The sequence below is a fragment of the Salmo salar genome, chromosome ssa19 (genome assembly GCF_905237065.1).
Source record: "Salmo salar chromosome ssa19, Ssal_v3.1, whole genome shotgun sequence".
In the NCBI taxonomy this organism is placed as follows: Eukaryota; Metazoa; Chordata; class Actinopteri; order Salmoniformes; family Salmonidae; genus Salmo; species Salmo salar.
Genome location: NC_059460.1, coordinates 49,006,388 through 49,026,996, shown reverse-complemented (window position 1 = coordinate 49,026,996; position 20,609 = coordinate 49,006,388). Strand labels below are relative to the sequence as shown.

Sequence of the window (20,609 nt, the reverse complement as noted above, 5' to 3'; positions counted from 1 at the left end):
CTCGGTCTGACGTCATTAACCTCTAGGGTATGTGGGACGAAATCGTCCCACCTACTCAACAGCCAGTGGAATTCCGTGGCGCGATATTCAAATACCTTAGAAATGCTATTACTTCAATTTCTCAAACATGACTATTTTACACCATTTTAAAGACAAGACTCTCGTCAAAAAGGCTTTACAACGAAAGCAAAACATTAGATTATGTCAGAAGAGTACCCAGCCAGAAATAATCAGACACCCATTTTTCAAGCTAGCATATAATGTCACATAAACCCAAACCACAGCTAAATGCAGCACTAACCTTTGATGATCTTCATCAGATGACACTCCTAGGACATTATGTTATACAATACATGCATGTTTTGTTCAATCAAGTTCATATTTATATCAAAAACCAGCTTTTTACATTAGCATGTGACGTTCAGAACTAGCATACCCACCGCAAACTTCCGGTGAATTTACTAAATTACTCACAATAAACGTTCACAAAAAATATAACAATTATTTTAAGAATTATAGATACAGAACTCCTTTATGCAATCGCTATGTCCGATTTTAAAATAGCTTTTCGGCAAAAGGACATTTTGCAATATTCTGAGTAGATAGCTCGCCATCACGGGCTAGCTATTTTGACACCCACCAAGTTTGGCACTCACCAAACTCAGATTTACTATAAGAAAAATTGGATTACCTTTGCTGTTCTTCGTCAGAATGCACTCCCAGGACTTCTACTTCAATAACAAATGTTGGTTTGGTTCAAAATAATCCATAGTTATGTTCAAATATCCTCTGTTTTGTTTGTGCGTTCAAGACACCATCCGAAGGGTGACGAAGGGTGACGCGCCCGACGTGTTTCGTGACAAAAAAAAAATCGAAATATTCCATTACCGTACTTCGAAGCATGTCAACCGCTGTTTAAAATCAATTTTTATGCGATTTCTCGTAAAAAAGCGATAATATTCCGACCGGGAAACCCTGTTTTCGTCCAAAGACGAAAAATAAAAACATGGTGTCGGCTCGTGCACACGCCTCCAGTCTCATTGTTCTCTGATCGACCATTATCCAAATGCACTACTGTTTTTCAGCCATGGCCTGCAAAGTCACCATTCAACGTTTTGCCGCCTTCTGAGAGCCTATGTGAGCCGTCGGAAGTGTCACGTTACAGCACAGATCCTCAGTTTTCAATAAAGAGAGTGTAGAAGGCCAAGAAATGGTCAGAGAGGGCACTTCCTGTAAGGAATCTTCAGGTTTTTGCCTGCCATATGAGTTCTGTTATACTCAGACACCATTCAAACAGTTTTAGAAACTTTAGGGTGTTTTCTATCCAAATCAAACAATTATATGCATATTCTAGTTTCTGGGCAGTAGTAATAACCAGATTAAATCGGGTACGTTTTTTTATCCGGCCGTGCAAATACTGCCCCCTACCCTAGAGAGGTTAAAAGGTAATTTACCACCTTCACAAGTGCAGTCTCAGTGCTATGATGGGGTCTAAAACCAGACTGAAGCATTTCGTATACATTGTTTGTCTTCAGGAAGGCAGTGAGTTGCTGCGCAACAGCTTTTTCTAAAATTTTTGAGAGGAATGGAAGATTCGATATAGGCCGATAGTTTTTTATAATTTCTGGGTCAAGAGTCGGCTTTTTCAAGAGAGACTTTATTACTGCCACTTTTAGTGAGCTTGGTACACATCTGGTGGATAGAGAGCCGTTTATTATGTTCAACATAGGAGGGCCAAGCACAGGAAGCAGCTCTTTCAGTAGTTTAGTTGGAATAGGGTCCAGTATGCAGCTTGAGGGTTTAGAGGCCATGATTATTTTCATCATTGTGTCAAGAGATATAGTACTAAAACACTTTAGTATCTCCCTTGATCCTAGGTCCTGGCAGAGTTGTGCAGACTCAGGACAATGGAGCTTTGGAGGAATACGCAGATTTAAAGGAGAGTCTAATTTGCTTTCTAATGATCATGATCTTTTCCTCAAAGAAGTTCATAAATGTATTACTGCTGAAGTGAAAGCCATCCTCCATTTGCGAATGCTGCTTTTTAGTTAGCTTTGCGACAGTATCAAAAAGAAATTTCGGATTGTTCTTATTTTCCTCAATTAAGTTGGAAAAATAGGATGATCGAGCAGCAGTGAGGGCTCTTCGATACTGCACGGTACCGTCTTTCCAAGGTAGTCGGAAGACTTCCAGTTTGGTGTGGCGCCATTTCCGTTCCAATTTTCTGGAAGCTTGCTTCAGAGCTCGTGTATTTTCTGTATACCAGGGAGCTAGTTTCTTATGACAAATGTTTTTAGTTTAGGGGTGCAACTGCATCTAGGGTATTGCGCAAGGTTAAATTGAGTTCCTCGGTTAGGTGGTTAACTGATTTTTGTCCTCTGACGTCCTTGGGTAGGCAGAGGGAGTCTGGAAGGGCATCAAGGAATCTTTGGGTTGTCTGAGAATTTATAGCACGACTTTTAATGCTCCTTGGTTGGGGTCTGAGCAGATTATTTGTTGCAATTGCAAACGCAATAAAATGGTGGTCCGATAATCCAGGATTATGAGGAAAAACATTAAGATCCACAACATTTATTCCATGGGACAAAACTAGGTCCAGAGTATGACTGTGGCAGTGAGTAGGTCCAAAGACATGTTGGACAAAACCCACTGAGTCGATGATGGCTCCGAAAGCCTTTTGGAGTGGGTCTGTGGACTTTTCCATGTGAATGTTAAAGTCACCAAAAATTAGAATATTATCTGCTATGACTACAAGATCCGATAGGAATTCAGGGAACTCAGTGAGAACACTGCATATGGCCCAGGAGGCCTGTAAACAGTAGCTATAAAAAGTGATTGAGTAGGCTGCATAGATTTCATGACTAGAAGCTCAAAAGACGAAAACGTTGTTGTTGGGTTTTTTTGTAAATTGAAATTTGCTATCGTAAATGTTAGCAACACCTCCGCCTTTGCCGGATGCACGGGGGGTATGGTCACTAGTGTAACCAGGGGGTGAGGCCTCATTTAACACAGTAAATTCATCAGGCTTAAGCCATGTTTCAGTCAGGCCAATCACATCAAGATTATGATCAGTGATTAGTTCATTGACTATAACTGCCTTGGAAGTGAGGGATCTAACATTAAGTAACCCAATTTTGAGATGTGAGGTATCACAATCTCTTTCAATAATGGCAGGAATGGAGGAGGTCTTTATACTAGTGAGATTGAAAAGCGAACACCGCCATCTTTAATTTTGCCCAACCTAGATCGAGGCACAGACACGGTCTCAATGGGGAAAGCTGAGCTGACTACACTGACTGTGCTAGTGGCAGACTCTACTAAACTAGCAGGCTGGCTAACAGCCTGCTGCCTGGCCTGCACCCTATTTCATTGTGGAGCTAGAGGAGTTAGAGCCCTGTCTATGTTCGTAGATAAGATGAGAGCACCCCTCCAGCTAGGATGGAGTCCGTCACTCCTCAACAGGCTGTAACAGAAGCAGCCCTTTCTGCTGTTCAAAAAGAAGACCACTAGGACTAACCGATGGAGCGGTCATTGTAACATATCGGGGAGACGGCGAGTCCTCTGCAGAGGCTGCCCCAGTGGTATCTTCAAGAATACCACTCTCCATCAGATTGGCCTTTAATATTAACCTAATAGAATTTTAGACATTTATCACTAATTTCAACCTTGTAGTGTTCAGCAACCTTCAACAGCTGTTCTTTAGTACATAAGTCTAACAGTTCCTCTGATGGAAAGCAAATTAACTCGTCTACATTAGACACCATAATCAGAGAGAGAAAAAAAATTCTCACTCAACCCCTCTGCTGAGCACACCAGACCACAGCAAGAGAAATGACAATCACACTGGCACCACAGAAAGAGAGATGAGATATGGAGCTTCCCCAAACCCTACAATAACTCAACCCTAGTCTTTATGCAGATTTGCGGTGGGTAATTATGCACTATAGCCCGCTGGCAAGGAAGTAACCCCCCAGCACACTGGCAGATTCCACCAAGCCACAGATGTGCCCCCGAGACAACTGCTCAGTCCACAGACACCACACAAAAATAACAAACATTAACCATGCCCAACATATTCCAAAAATGAAACGCGTCACTAAGCCTATCAGGGGAAAGAGACTATAGCTCCAGGTAGTAAGTTTCACTACCCTATCCAAATCTCCCACTGAGGTACACAGCTGATTGTACTCACCTCCTCAGACCGATGTCCCAACAGCGAGTAGAACAAGCGTTTCCAGGCTGGGCAGGGGCCTGGAAACTAACTAATGTACTCTCCCACGCAGCACACAAACCAAACAAAAAAGGCAACCAGTACTGAGCACCAAACTCAACCAAACCAACAAAATACACAAACAAAGCACCTACAGAATTGAACATTAACTCCACGTTTTCTCCCAAACACAAGTTCAAGATCCCGGACGAGCCCCCACTTGTTACGAACCGGCTCTGAGTTCGCATCAAAAGGGAGACAACGAGTATCAAAATATATATTTATTAAATAAAGTAACTAAACAAAATGAACAATTAACAATGGTGTGTGTAATCAGTAGTGTAAGCGAGTGTTTTGCATACCTGAATGTAATAATGCAGAGTGTTGAAAGGTGCCAAAGCAAATAACCAAAATGCCACCAAAATACTACAACCAACATCAACAACATGTCTGCCTGGAGAGAGTCTCCCAATGACTGTGGAAGAGGTCTCTTTATCCTGGGACACACCCGAGCCCAGGTGTTTCCCATCTAGCTGACGACCCTCTCAACTCTGCCCACCGGCATCCTAATAAGGAAACAAGAACAAAGAGAGAGAATACGTCAGACAGAGTGGGAGGGTCGTCACAATGAACAGAGCACATTAACTGGTCTCCCTTATGGTAGACCTAAATGAGCTAGCTGAAAGCCACGGCTCAAATAAGCCACGTCTGCAATCTTCTGATAGGCTACTACTGTATGCTGTCAATCAGCAAGTGACGTGCATGTTGTCAACAGAAGAGTCAGTGAAGGCACAATATGTTACCTGCAAGATTGCTAGTGCAGCAAAAGTCTTGTAAGGCAACATTTTGCCAGTAAGTAAATGTGCATTTTATAATAACTTACTGGCAAGTAGTCTCCAGTTAAGAAATTCCAAATTCACAGCAACTTCTGGCAACAAGATGCCATTAAGTTACCTGAAAATGCACAATAACCTCTTCACTGTTGTGATGTTTGATACCTGAGTTCTGAGGCATGCATTGCGATTGCTAAGCAGCTAACTTTGAAGCATTGTGTTGATGCGTGTATCACTTTATCAGAAGTACGTTATCAATGACATCCGAAGCTTTGTTTAATCACCTGCTTTTTAAACTGTGTGTTGCAAAATGCGAGATCGCATTGATTTCACCGTTGTTCCGGTGCTTTCTTTGATGCCAAGCTGCTTTCAAACATTGACCTTTACTGGACACTGTACTTACAAATATACAGTGCCTTTGAAGGGCCTGGTTTCGCTCTAGGTTCCTTCCTAGGTTCCTGCCTTTCTAGGGAGTTTTTCCTAGCCACCGTGCTTCTACATCTGCAGTACGTCATCAATGATGTCCGAAGCTTTGTTTGATCATGTGCTTTTTAAACTGTGTTGCAAAATGCGAGATCCCACTAATTTCACTGTTGTTCCTGTGCTTTCTTCGATGCCAAGCTGCTTTCAAACATCGACCTCTACTGGACACCGTACTTACAAATATACAGTGCCTTTGTGAAGAGCCTGGTTCTTCTCTCGGTTTCTTCCTAGGTTCCTGTCTTTCTAGGGAATTTTTCCTTGCCACCGTATTTCTACATCCATTGCTTGCTGTTTTAGGCTGGGTTTCTGTGTAGCACTTTGTGACATCGGCTGATGTAAAAAGGGCTTTATAAATAAATTTGATTGATTAAAGTACTCAGGCCTTGACTTTTTCCACATTTTGTTACATTGCAGCCTTATTTTAAAATTGATGAAATAAAACAAATCCTCAGCAATCTACACACAATACCCCATAACGACAAAGTGAAAACTGTTTGTTTGTTTTTTTAAATGTTGCAAATGTATTAAAAATAAAAAACAGAAATACCTTATTTCCAGTGGTTGCTCAACTAAAAGTTGAGATTATGCTGCAGGATTTAGAGGCAATTTGTGGTTTAGTACGGTACCCTGCGTAACTGCTTCCTTGCTCCAGACCAGCGGAATGGGGGTTTGAGCACTGATTATGCTTTTGAAGCAATAGTCTACCCACGTGTGGTCAACTATTTCAGCACCTTTTGCGCTGCTCTGAGACAAGCATGGGGACGGGTCTGGATAAATCAATGACATTTTTATTTTTTCTGAATCTCCATTTCGGTGTTGCTTAGACTACAATTATGGTGTGGAAATGTTGTGCTCTTAGTACTGTAGCCTACTCCGGACTGTCATGATGTACGTCGCCATATTTTCTCAACGGAAAGCCTGAGGGTTTCGTTTTTCTTGGAATAGAAACATAATATTAATCAAATTAAGCTAAATTTGTTCAAATCAATCCCATATATTATGTTCTTACAAAAAAGGTTTTAAATTCTGTAGTACAGCCAATATTGAAGTCTAACAGGCATTAATGGCAACAGTGGCTGACAATTAAGTAACGTGCCATAGAATTCTGCAGCAGCCCGTAAGGTGTGCTGCAGTATGACACAACTTTTACAGGAAGATCCACTGCACATAAGTATTCAGACCCTTTAAAATTGAGCTCTGGTGCATCCTGTTTCCATTGATCATCCATGAGACATTTCTACGAGTTGATTGGAGCACCAGTAGTAAATTCAATTGATTGGACATGATTTGGAAAGGCACACACCTGTCTCTATAAGGTCCCACAGTTGACAGTGCATGTCAGAGAAAAAAACCAAGCCATGAGGTCGAAGGAATTGTCCATACAGCTCTGAGACAGGATTGTGTCGAGTCACAGATCTGGGGAAGGGTACCAAAATATTTCTGCAGCAATGAAGGTCCCCAAGAACACAGTGGCCTCCATTTTTAAATGGAAGATGTTTGGAACCACCAAGACTCTTCCTAGAGTTGGCCGCCCGGCCAAACTGAGCAATCAGGGTTGAAAGGCCTTGGTCAGGGAGATGACCAAGAACCAGTTGGTCACTCTGACAGAGCTCTAGAGTTCCTCTGTGGAGATGGGAGAACCTTCCAGAAGGACAACCATCTCTGCAGCACTTCACCAATCAGGCCTTTATGGTAGGGTGGCTAGACGGAATCCACTCCTCAGTAAAAGGCACATGACAGCCTGCTTGGAGTTTGCCAAAAGACAACTAAAGGACTCTCAGACCATGAGAAACAAGAGTCTCTGGTCTGATTAAACCAAGATTGAACTCTTTGGCCTGAATGCCAAGAGTCACGTCAGGAGGAAACCTGGCATCATCCCCACAGTGAAGCATGGTGGTGGCAGCATACTGTGGGGATGTTTTTCAGCAGCAGGGACCGTTAGGAGTGACGAGTCAGACGAGTCAGGATTGAGGGAAAGATGAACAGAGCAAGTACAGAGAGAGATCCTTGATGAAAACCTGCTCCAGAGCGCTCAGGAACTCCGACTGGGACGAAGTTTCACCTTCCAACAGGACAATGACCCTAAGCACATAGCCAAGACAACACAGGAGTGATGAGCTTGTGTGCCAAGCTTGTAGCGTCATACCCAAGAAGACTCAAGGCTGTAATTGCTGCCCAAGGCGCTTCAACAAACTACTTAGTAAAGGGTCTGAATACTTATGTAAATGTGATATTATCTCTATTTTTATAAATTAGCAAAAAAAATTGTGTAGATTGATGATGAACAAAATCTATTTACTCAATTTTAGAATAAGGCTGTAATGTAACAACATGTGAAAAAAAGTCAAGGGGTCTGAATACTTACCGAAGGCACTGTAGTTAGGATCTTGTACATGCAGTTTCAGCTGATGTGTAGCTTAGCAGGTAGTCAGAGACGTGAGGGTATGAGATCAGATCCTGTTGAAGGCACACTATTTTGAAAGTTGTTTTTATGTGAAACCACACTTTCTGCACTGTTCAAATCATTTGTTTTATTTAGCATAGTATAATCTTCTGTCTTAAGCATCCTAAATAATGCCATAGATTCAGTAAAAAAAAGGCAAAAAATGGAAGCATGATGTGATGTGAACCTGGTAGTCCAACTGATTCTAAGCTACTAAAGCCAACAACCTACCGCCCACCAGAGTTTTGATGAAAACAGTAAAGAAAAAGAACATCTGATAATCACACAGTGCTATTTATTGCTGACCAGCAGATGCCACTAATGAGCATTGTGAACTGATAATGAAACTCCAATTAATGAACCGTTTTTCAGCACAATTTTGTGAATGCTCCAAAGCCCTCAGAAAGCCTCGGTTTCCCACCACTACTTCACAGTGCTGCTTATTACTGACACATTATTTTAAATAATTTGCTTAACAGACAGTGTCAAATGAGGTGCTTTATTTGCATAGGAATAACCATCAAACACTTAAACTGACCTCCACTGACAGTTGGAGCAAATGCACATATGTTTCCACGTCCCCCAAATATGCTAATGTTCACCACCAGTACATTGTCCCCACCGATCAAAGAGCAGTGATGATTGTACCTTAGATGAAAATATTGGGTAGAAAAATTTCCCATTATGTCTTCAAGGTACCGAACTGAGCCATGTGAGTTCATAGTGTACCTTTGAACTTGTTGTACCCCAAGCAAACACCACTTTAGTGTACCCTAACCATACCCTTATTTTATGAGTGTGTTAATATACTGTATGTTCAAAGCAATTAGTATTAACCCTCCCGTCGTCCTCGGGTCAGAGTGACCCAGGCCCTGTGTTTCGAGGGGTCCCCCGCTGTCCTCGGGTTAGAGTGACCCAGGGACCACTAGCAAGGTGTATGTTATTGTGTCTACTTTGTGCGGTGTGGCTCCCTCGCCGTCCTGGGGTCAGAGTGACCCAGGCCCTGCCTTTCGAGGAGTCCCCTCTGTGCTCGGGTCAGAGTGAGGCCCCCACTAGCAAGGTGTATGTTATTGTGTGTACTGTGTGCGGTGGGGCTCCCCGCGGTGGGAGGGAGAGGCTGTGTAAAGACCTCCTGCTGTTCAGTGGTCCATGTAGCACACACACACACACACACACACACACACACACACACACACACACACACACACACACACACACACACACACACACACACACAGGAGCCCAGTGGTGCAACATAAGGGGTAAACAGCACGGCTACACATGCCCAGACATGTCCCGCTGTGTGTGCAAGAGGGCAGCCAGCCAGCGCCACATGAAGTTGCTATCCCACGACCCCCATGCTACCCGGGAGCCCAGTGGTCCACGGGTGAACTGCACGGCTACACATGCCAAGTGGTGCAACAGGGGTGAATGGCACGGCTACACATGCCCGGACATGTCCCTCCGTGTGCAAGAGGGCAGCCAGCGCCGCATGAAGTTGCTATCCCACGACCCCCGTGCTACCCGGGAGCCCAGTGGTCCACATGTAGTACACACAGGAGCCCAGTGGCGCAACAGGGGCGAACACGTGCCTCGTCGATTCACGTTGCCCGTGTAAGCTGGCCGTAGAGAGGCTACTAATATTGTCAGCGGCACACAAAGTTGTCGGTGTCGGTACCCCCGTCCGTGCAGTGTGGTCTTCCCCGCTGCTCAGTGAGTGGACTCAAGCCGCCACCATGACCGTGCGTTTCACTGCCACGCAGGTCCTAGAACAGATTTTCTCCAGTGTCCATCATCAAGAAGACTACTCTGATTCCGAAGAGGAGGAGGACGTGTCGGAAGATGAAGACGTGGAGGAATACAACCCCGAGTGCAAGGACGACGACGCGTTGCCGTCGTGCTCTTCGGAGGAAGACCAAGAGGAAGACCTAGAGAAAGAGCCAGAGGAAGAAATAGCCGCCGCCCAAGCCGGAAGGGAGGCGTTGCTGTCAAAAAAACGTCAAAATCAAATGGTCCTCTGTGGCCTATCGCCGCGACCAGGCCCGTGTGATCTGCCCCCCTGGCACGGTCATGACGCCGGGCCCCACAGCCTATGCCGTGTCGCGTGCCCGTGACATCGCGTCCACCTTCCACCTGTTTGTCACACCGGCAATAGAAAGGATAATTGTGGACATGACAAATCTGCAGGGGGCGTGGAAATACGGCGACGGCTGGCGAGCCATGGACGCCACCGACCTGCGTGCCTACGTAGGGCTGCAAATCCTAGCGGGCGTCTACAGGTCCCGAGGTGAGGCCGCGGCCAGCCTATGGGACGTGGAGAGTGGCAGGACCGTGTTCCGCGCCACCATGCCGCTCAAGGTCTTTCACAAGTACTCGAGGCTGCTACGATTCGACGACCGCCAGTCGAGACCCACGAGAGTTGCCACGGACAAACTTGCAGCCATAAGAGAGGTCTGGGACCAGTGGGAGGAGCGGCTGCCAGCCCTCTACAACCCAGGGCCTGACGTGACGGTGGACGAGCAACTGGTCCCGTTCAGAGGTACTGTGTGTATACACGTATACATGTGTATAGAGAGGTAGTAGTAGTAGTGCTAGTAGTAGTAGTAGTAGTAGTAGTATGTGTGCGCGTGTAACATAAACGACGTTGGCCCCAATGAGCCAGTAATGATGCTAATCTGTTCTCCCGCAAAAGGCCGCTGTCCTTTCTGACAGTACATTCCCAGCAAGCCAGCGAAATACGGCATCAAGTCGTGGGTGGCCTGCGACGCCAAGTCCAGCTACGCTTGGAAGATGCAAGTCTACACCGGTAAGGCGGCCAGTGGAGGCCCCGAGAAGAACCAGGGGATGCGCGTTGTACTGGATCTGACAAAGGGACTGAGTGGTCACAATGTCACCTGTGACTATTTCTTCACCTCCTACATACTCAGACAGCAGCTCCTCGAGAGGAACCTCACCATGGTCGGCACGGTGCGAAAGAACAAGGCCGAGCTCCCTCCGGCGCTGCTCGAGTCAAAGGGCAGACAGGTCTTGTCCTCAAGGTTTGCCTTCACGCCCACCGCCACTCTAGTGTCCAACCTGGCAACGAAAAGTAAGAACGTGCTACTTCTGAGCACGCTGCACACAGAGGCCGACATTAGCGATTGCCACGACAGGAAGCCGGCCGTCATCCTAGACTACAACAAGGGCGGCGTGGACAACCTAGACAAGGTGGTTGGAACGTACAGCTGCAGACGGATGACTGCCCACTGGCCCCTGGTCATCTTCCACAACATCCTTGACGTGTCCTCCTACAACGCCTTTGTCATATGGCGAGAGATCAAGCCTAACTGGATGCCTCGGAAGCGGAACAAGAGGAGGGTGTTCCTGGAGCAGCTGGGAAAGGCACTTGTGAAGCCATTGATCCAAAGCAGGCAGCATCTCCCCCGCACAGAAGCGGCGTCAGCACTTGTCAAAGTCCTACAGAGTGCTACGGCTCGTCGACAACCCGAGGAGCCCGCCGCTGGCCCGGCTGCTGCCACGCCCACTGTTCCAGCTGGGGCAAGTAAGTAAGAGGAAGAGGTGTCAGCTCTGCCCACCGAAGAAGGACTCCAAGACACACATGGTGTGCTGCAGGTGTAAGAAATACATCTGCAAAGGCTGTTCACACGCTGTCACACTTGTGCCCAGTGGGCGTTTAGCCAAGACGGGACAGGGTGACCCGGGGGACACGGGTTGTAGGCATAATACGAGGACGACGGGAGGGTTAACCTGGTGGCACTACAGAAACAGTGATACACTCCAAACCAAGAGTGTCACAATCGCTATCTTCAAACTCCCGATCATAAATAAACCAAGGCGCAGCGTGCATGGAATTCCACATCTTTTAATGACGATGAAACTCACCAAAACAGGAGATAAACATGACATTCTGGGGCTGCTCACAGGCAGCTACACAAAAACAAGATCCCACAATCACAGGTGAGAAAAGGGCTGCCTAAGTATGATTCCCAATCAGAGACAACGATAGACAGCTGCCTCTGATTAGGAACCATACTCGGCCAAAAACAAAGAAATAAACAACATAGAATGCCCACCCCACATCACACCCTGACCTAACCAAATAAAGAAATAAAATGGCTCTCTAAGGTCAAGGCGTGACAAAGAGGTAGCAAGTTCAAATCCCTAGAGTTCATGTGCACTCTACGTCAAGTGTTCTTGAGTACTGCTAGTTTGGTATTGGTGGTGATAATTGGACAATTATTTACTTGATTTTGCTTTTAGCAAAGTACAGAAATGCATTCTTGCCAGTACTTGTCGTCACAGTACAAGATTTTACAGTAATTGAAATCTGAATACAGCAGCATACTGTCATTTTATAAAAATAATAGCCTCAGGTTGTTTGTTAATTTTTATTTCATTTTTACTGCAGCATTAGGCAAAGTGGAGAAATGTATTCTCACCAATCTCCGTTGTGTCCACAAACCTGGTGGTGCAGTAGGAACTTGAGGTAGCTGGGACCCAAGAGGTTATGAGTTCAAATCCCAAGTGTGTCTGAAGTAATCAGCATACTGTCCATTAACACCTTACTTTAGTTATGAAAATATAGTAACTAGTAGTAAATGTATAGTATTTTCACCACAACTAGACAAATACCTCCAGGGGACCACGTCCTAAAAACATCCTTGGGGACGTCCCTGGACCAAACCGGAAGTAGACAAAACCTGCAGGGGACCATGACTGATTAAATTGAGTTAATGCCAATTATGCCTTTCAAAGTAAAATATTCAGAATTACATTTAACACCTGGGCTCACATGTGGTCATGTTATCACATGTTGAAATTTCACTTCCCCATGTTGTCACATTTATTTGACATTCATTTCACATGATATCATGTTCTCACATGCTCACATGTTGTCACGTGTAGTTTTATGTTATCACATGTTGCTTCACATTGTCACATGTTATCAGGATGTGATCATGTGTTTTTTCCAGAAGGGAGACAGATCTCAACAAGCTCCTTTTAAAGAAATACTGTACAACTAACACCTATTGAACCCATTGTAAATACGTCTTTCTATACCTATGAGGTTATTATGCCAGTCGTCCCCTCTAGTGTAGCAGTGATTCATTCATCAGGGTGTATTATTAGGAGGATTTAGTGACAGAAGACCAGTTTGATTAAAAGACCAATCTGGTCCGTCTGGCTATTATCTAATAGAGGCAGATTGTGTCTGTTCTTATTTATGAATGCCAGGGCCTTTCAGGATATTAAACAATTAAACAGCCTCCCCTGAGATGTAAATTAATCGCATGCTTTTCAGCCAGGAAATACAATGATGACTGATACAGAGCATCTTGATGCCCTGGTACCATGCTCCATGGACTTGACTCTGAGATAACGTGACTCTGAGATAACGTTACTCTGAGATAAACGCTGTATCCTATTGTCCTCCGTTTTCTCCCTCCCTTTTCTCCCTTATTTTGCTGTCACTCCATCACAGATAAAGCTGTCAGGCAATGATGGATATCTAATAGACATGTTGGGAAGGAAGGAGGGAGGGATAAACGTGTTAGGAAGGAAGGAGGGAGGACACAGCGAGATAACTCACTCTGTGTGTGAAGACTATTACTTTTTACAGCTTTCACCGCTCGGTATGGCAACTGGGGCCGAGTACATCTCACACAAGTACTGGTATTTAACCCTTCCTCCTATGCTGAGTCTCTTCCTTACACATATGGACAGCTAATACACCTCTGTTGCTAGACAGGACTTTGGTGAAGTCTGTTCTTTCTCACTTCATCTGACCTGACCTCGGCCCAAATTCCTTGCTCCTCCCCAACTCATGGCTGTCCTCTTGACTTGTACCAGACTGTGGTACCCATCTCCTTTCCATAAGATACCTAATGTCTAACAATAACATGTTCTGACAGAATGTAAATGTTCTGCATTCCCCTCTCTTCCTTAGTGACTTGATTAATGATATTTCAAGTTTATAAGTCAGAACACATCAACGGTAAAGTCTACACTTGTTGTATTCAGGCATGTGACAAATACAATTTGATTTGATTTAAAACCCCAGTATATTCCTTTGGTCCATTTTCACATTTAGTTTTTTAGGGTGAATTTACGGAACAGTTTGAAGGGAGGTAGATATGTGTCCATATTTCATTTTCCAGCTGATAAAGGAGCTGCCAACAGTGCTGGCGAAGAATTCCCCCTCCAGAAAGCTTAGATGGAAGAGAGGCTGTTGGTGCTGTCACCATTTGGACCAATTCCACACAGCTGTAGTCGGTGAAACACACCGCAGGTACCGTCAAACCAGATCAACAGGGTTTTGTCTTTTTGTCTCTGCCCTGGCCAGAGGTGTTTTTGGGAGGAAATGCTCCAGTTATTTGGCAAACATATGTTGTTCAGGGAACACAACGCAGCCCTGATTATGAAATTCAGATAAAAATGAAGAAGAAGGTGTAAAAACTAGAGATAGAGAGGGTAGAGGTAAGGAAATATTAATCTTAAGGCATCTAAGTCTTGGTTGTCCTGCTGGAGGGATGGCAGAGGTTTACATCTAACCCTCCCTGCTGCTCAGGGAACGGACCAGGGCCCGGTTTCCCAGAAGCATCTTAAGATGAAGTTCATTGCTAGAACCATCGAATGAGCATCATTAAATCTCTGAGCTGTTTCCCAAAACCATGGTTGCTAACGTTACACTTGAAAGCGCTCGTAATCTAATGACTGCCTTAGACCCCTCGTAGAACAGCTAAGTGCGTCGTAAGATGACTTTTGGCCCTCAATACAGAATCAAGACGTTTATCTGTCTCTCTGTGACCGCCAATAACTTCATAGTTGAATACAAATACAAAGTTTGCAATGTTACAAACAAGCAAAGCAACAATCATTTTTTTTTACCGAGATGACTGCATCATAAGATAGCTATATTAGGCAAAATATAAAACATAGAAATCACTGTCATGTTAAATCAATTAAGTTATTTAGCCAATTGTAGGATAACACAATGTGTACAACATGTGAGCATCGATGTGCCAACTGTGATTTATAGGCTAAGCCGCCTCAGTATTTGCAGCCATAAGTGATAATAATTTCTCCAGCAGCTGATCATTTGTCAGTATTGTGTAGTTATTCTAATTCTAATGTAAGGATGTAAATAGGTAAAGCTGATCCGAAAGTATCGAAAGAACGCTCCAACAACGCACTTAGCGAACATTCTCTCTACGTGGTGTTTTGGTAAACGCATGTTACACCTTAAGCAGCTAGAACAATGCGTTGTTAAAACACTCGTAGGTTTGAGTTCAATCACTGTGGGCAACCCAGCCCAGGAGAATGGCCAGCCTGTTCTGATTAGAGAATGCCAGTCCTTTCATCTGGTGCCAGTCTGTAAACTGTGACCTGTTGCTGCTTGGTGAATCACCAGTTTGTCAGAATCAATCTACAGAGATGGGGATTTTGGAGCCTGCCGGTCTCTGCTGGACATTCAGCAACATTTAGTCCCTCACATTCCAGCAATGCTTTCAATCCCCACATCGATTCGCTTCGTAATGATCTAAAACGAATGTCTGTTTTGCTAATACCTTTCCCTTGTTTTTCCTTTCAGCTGGTGTTCTATTTTTCCTCTGAACCCATTATTGTAGTCTGCATACCATTCTACTGTAATCTCTACACCCGGTGCTCATGTGCCGGTTAAGTAATGAATTTAGACTTTTATTTTAATGCATTAGCCACGACTCCCCAATCTGGGCAACAGCGGTGCTGAGCAGCACGGTCACATTTACAGCCTGTCATGCTCACTTTCACGGGCCGTATATCAGCGGGGGAAATTAAAGAGTGTGCTCTGCTCTTTCATTTTTCCTTGCAGATGGGAAGGTGGAGGTGACCAAAGAGAGCATGAAGCTGTGCACCATGGGACCTGGGAAGGTGTTTGGTGAGCTGGCCATCCTTTACAACTGCACCAGGACGGCCACCGTCAAGAGTAAGTTTGACCAGTATAAGTGAGGCAGTGGGTTGCCCATGCACTGAACACCATAGTTGAGTTAAATTATAAGCTTGGCCATAACTGTCCACAATCAGCCATATACTCCCTCAAACTGATTTACTAAGCATTTGCACCTGTTATTTTCAGAAGATAATAAAATCCAAAAATACTTATCCTTATCCAAGCTTAGTAAATCAGAATGACTGGCCTTTCAACAGCAGTGAGTTGAGCTGAGGTGGATAACGTGTAAAGAACAAATTATCATTCTCTGAGCTTTGTTTGAGTCAATTTTAATTATATCCACCCAACATGGAATCAGACAGATAATTCCCTCTTTTATAAAGTCATTCCAGGTAAATACAGTAGACAATTTGTTTAAGTCTCCCTCCCAGATACTGAAGACAGCCTCTGAATAATTTTCTGTGCTTTCGATGGTTACTTTCCTGCTTTTGCCAAGTACAAAGAGAGAGAACTTGAGCATACACACAGAATAACATCTGTGTCCTGAGGAAATACTCTTTCTATCTTTTCACTGTGACGAATCATTGACTAATGAATGCGAACCTGGAATTCCTGTTGGGCAAATTCTTTTAACAAAATGTCTTTTGACATATGTAAAGTCAGATTGGTATGTAAACATGACCGAAAGCATTATCTTATCATGGCTATATAGTTCCTTAATATAACGGTAAGAGTAGCAGCTGTTGCTGAATAAATATCTGATTTGGCTATTTCATGCACAGCATCCATTTAAATTGTTTTCATATATCCCAATATAGTTTTCAGGGAAGGCTTAGATCATAGCAAATACACCCACTCAAACACTCCCACACATCAATTTAGGTCTGTGTAACCACACAATCCACCTACATGCACTGACACACACAATCGTCACAAAGATGATTATTATAGAATTATTATTTCAACGTTTTCATACATTGTTCATGCTTTCGAAAGTAAATATGATTTTATTGTGTTAATAGGTTAATGAGTCAGTCTACATCCCCAAAAAGTAGGGTTATGGTTCTATGTGGAACCATACTGACCCAAAGAACCCTTTAAGCCCTTCAATGGCTTTTTGCAGTTAAAAAAAGTGTTGTTTCCTTGTTGAGTGACAATTAAAATGTAGGGGCGGCGGGGTGTTTGAATATTTAGGCGCGGGGTTTGCGCACTTTTTTTTGTGCAACCGTGAGTGAGAGTGTCATTCAAGTTTATCTAATCTGTTGTGTTGTGCCATTAAAAGTTATATATGACTGTGTCCTGTGACGGTGTTTTGTGAAAGAATCATGTATGGCCTTGGAAAAACGAAATAAAATGACCATGTGTCAGTTGTTGTCTAAGTCATTAGTTCTCAATTCCCCCCTCAGGGACCTCCAACAGTTTCAGAGTTAGCGCCTGATTCAGCTTGTTAGTAGTGATAGGGAAACAAAGTTTCGTGAAGCATTGAGGCATTCCAGCCAATTGTGCTGAAAATAGCTTCATTAATTGAGGCTTTGATCAACACAGTGTACACTATTGGCACCTGCTGGTCAAAATAATTTAGAACAGCCAAATTATTATAGATGACGTCCCACACGCTGTGGCACGTGCGCAGAGTAGCCTTTTTGTCTTCTACCAAACCAATCAGGTGGTTGTTTGGCGAAACAAAGCTTTGGACGTCATTGATCACGTGCCTCCTGATAAAGTGATACAGGCATCGGCACACTGCTTCGAAGTAAACTGCTTAGCGATTTCGACACATGTCCTGGAGCTCCGGTATCAAAGCTAACATAACTACTTATTAGTAAACACAGTAATAAAACCTATGAAATTATAACGATATTAAAAACCAAAAATTAAGTTTTGAAGGTTTGAATTCTAAGCAATCTGCCTAAACATTGTTGGAAGTACAATAGACCAACATAGTTACTGTAGTAGGTCAAAGCTGTCTCCTGGAAAACCTTGGTAGAATGTGGGTGGTGTACACATTGTGGTGCTTAAGTGAATTTTCGTTCTTTTTCAGCTTCAGACTAATGCCTATTTCTCACTTCGTTTTTTGTTTATAATTTACATAGTTTTTACACCGGAAGGTGATTATACAACATTGTAAACTGGGTGGTTCGAGCCCTGAATGCTGATTGGCTGACAGCCGTGGTGTATCAGAGCGTACACTACGGGTACGACAAAACATTTATTTTAGCAGCTCTAATTGCGTTGGTAACCAGTTTATAATAGAAATAAGGCACCTCGTGGGGTTTGTGATATATGGCCAATATACCACGGCTAAGGGCTGTATCCAGGCACTCCGCGTTGCGTCGTGCAGAGAACAGTCCTTGGTTTTGGTATATTGGCCATATACCACACTCCCTCTGGCCTTATTGCTTAATTATAATACAGTGAAACAAAGCAATAAAAAGTACACAATAACGACAAATGGAAAAATAAATAATGTAGTTATTAGTATTTATTTAACATTAACAGCTGATTTTCTAGAGGGAAGCAAAAAAACAGAAACCCATTTAAGCCAATATGGACAACTGGACAAAACTGGACAAAACTTCCCTGATCTCTTTTAACAAGACAATCGAGAAAGCTCCTGGAAAATACACAAATAATCAACATGTACCCATTTACTATTTACATGAAAATGTACTTTAAAGTTTAGTGAAGAAAGGCTTAGTACTACATTACCTGTAAATTCAGGGATGGCCACAATTGCTAATTGAGAGCTACAGGGTTATGCAGGCTTTCTTGTTCAAGTTCAGTTCAACTGCACCTGATTCTATTATTTCCACGCCCTGACCTGAGAGAGACGTTTTATTTCCTCTAATTTGGTTAGGTCAGGGTGTGATGTGGGGTGGGCATTCTATGTCATGTATTTCTTTGTGTTTGGCCGAGTATGGTTCCTAATCAGAGGCAGCTGTCTATCGTTGTCTCTGATTGGGAATCATACTTAGGCAGCCTTTTCCCCACCTGTATTTGTGGGTAATTATTATTTTCTGTGTGTGTTTTGTGTGTGCCTCAGTTACGTCACGGTCAATTCTGTTTACCTGGTTTTTGTTTTGTTCAGTTTCACTTCAATAAAATAATGTGGAATTACCGGCTCGCTGCGCCTTGGTTAATTTACGAAAGGGAATTTGAAGATAGCGAACGTGACAACTATTCAAGGTCTTGATGAACAGCTGAGGTCTTGATGAACAGCTGAGGTCTTGATGAACAGCTGAGGTCTTGGTGAACAGCTGAGTAGTAGAATCAGGTGTGGTAGCACTGGGCCTGAATGAAAAATCCTGCATAACCCTGTAGCTCGTCTATAGCAATTTTGTTAACAAACATCGTGACGAATGAGAAACTGCTGAGAAACACCTCTAACATATAAAGTCATTATACAAGTACAAAACACTTGTAAGAATACATATTTACAAATCTGACATTGGATAGGGGCCCTAAATCCTTTAGCTATACATTTTCTTAGTAATGCTGTACACAGCTGTCCAGCTAAAGACCACACATTAATTCCTACATTTATAAATGACAGTGCTTTAAAGTATTCACACCCCATTTTGTTGTGTTACAGAGTGGGATTAAAATGGATTTCATTGTGACATCGATCTACACAAAGTACTCTGTAATGTCAAAATGGAAGAAAAATACTAACATTTGTAAAAACAATGATGAAAAAGTAAACACTAACATATCTAGATTACATAAGTATTCAACTTCCTGAGCCAATACATGTTAGAATCACCTTTTGGCAGCAATTACAGTTGTGAGTTTTTTTCTGGGTAAGTCTCTAAAATCTTTCCACACCTGGATTGTGCAACATATGCCCATTATTCTTTTCAGGATTCTTCAAGCTCTGTCAAATTGTTTGTTGGTCATTGCTAGACCACCATTTTCGAGTCTTGCCATAGATTTTCAAGCAGATTTAAGTCAAAACTGTAACTTGGCCACTCAGGAACATTCATTGTCCTGCTGAAAGGACAATTAATCTCCCAGTGTCTGGTGGAAGGCAGACTGAACCAGGTTTTCCTCTGGGATTTTTCTGTGCTTAGCTACGTTATGTTTCTTTTTTCCTGAAAAACTCCCCAGCAAGCATACCCATAACATGATGCAGCCACAACTAAGCTTGAAAATATGGAGAGTGGTACTATGTAATGTATTGGATTTGCCCCAAACATAACACATTGTATTCAGGACAAAAAGTTAATTGCTTTGCCACATTTTTTGCAGTGTTACTTTAGTGCCTTGTTACAGACAGTATGCATGTTTTTGAATACTTTTATTCTGTATAGGCTTCCTTCTTTTCACTCTGTCATTTAGGTTAGAATTGTGGAGTAACTACAAAGTTGTTGATCCATCCTCACTTTTCTCCTACCACAGCCATTAAACTTTGTAACTGTTTTAAAGTCACCATTGGCCTCTTGGTGAAATCCCTGAGCGGTTTCCTTCCTCTCTGGCAACTGAGTTAGGAAGGATGCCTGTATCTTTGTAGTGACTGGGTGTATTGAAACACCATCCAAAGCAATTAATAACTTCATCATGCTCAACGGGATATTCAATGTCTTTTACCCATCTACCAATAGGTGCCCTTTGAGGCATTAGTAAACCTTCCTGGTCTTTCTGGTTGAAATTCACTGCTCAACTGAGAGACTTTACAGATAATTGTACGTGTTGGGTAGAGATGAGGTAGTC

General features: G+C 43.3%; 1 protein-coding gene across 4 annotated transcripts in view; it reads left to right on the top strand.

Annotated features, from left to right (window-relative positions):
- The window catches only part of LOC106578950 (cGMP-dependent protein kinase 1), a 224,181-nt gene that overhangs the window by 76,114 nt on the left and 127,458 nt on the right, over positions 1-20,609 (top strand). For all 4 annotated transcript variants that reach the window (XM_045702415.1, XM_045702414.1, XM_045702413.1 and 1 more), the window contains exon 3: positions 15,822-15,935. In XM_045702415.1, coding sequence (XP_045558371.1) covers positions 15,822-15,935 — 114 coding nt within the window. The remainder of the gene's footprint in view (positions 1-15,821; positions 15,936-20,609) is intronic.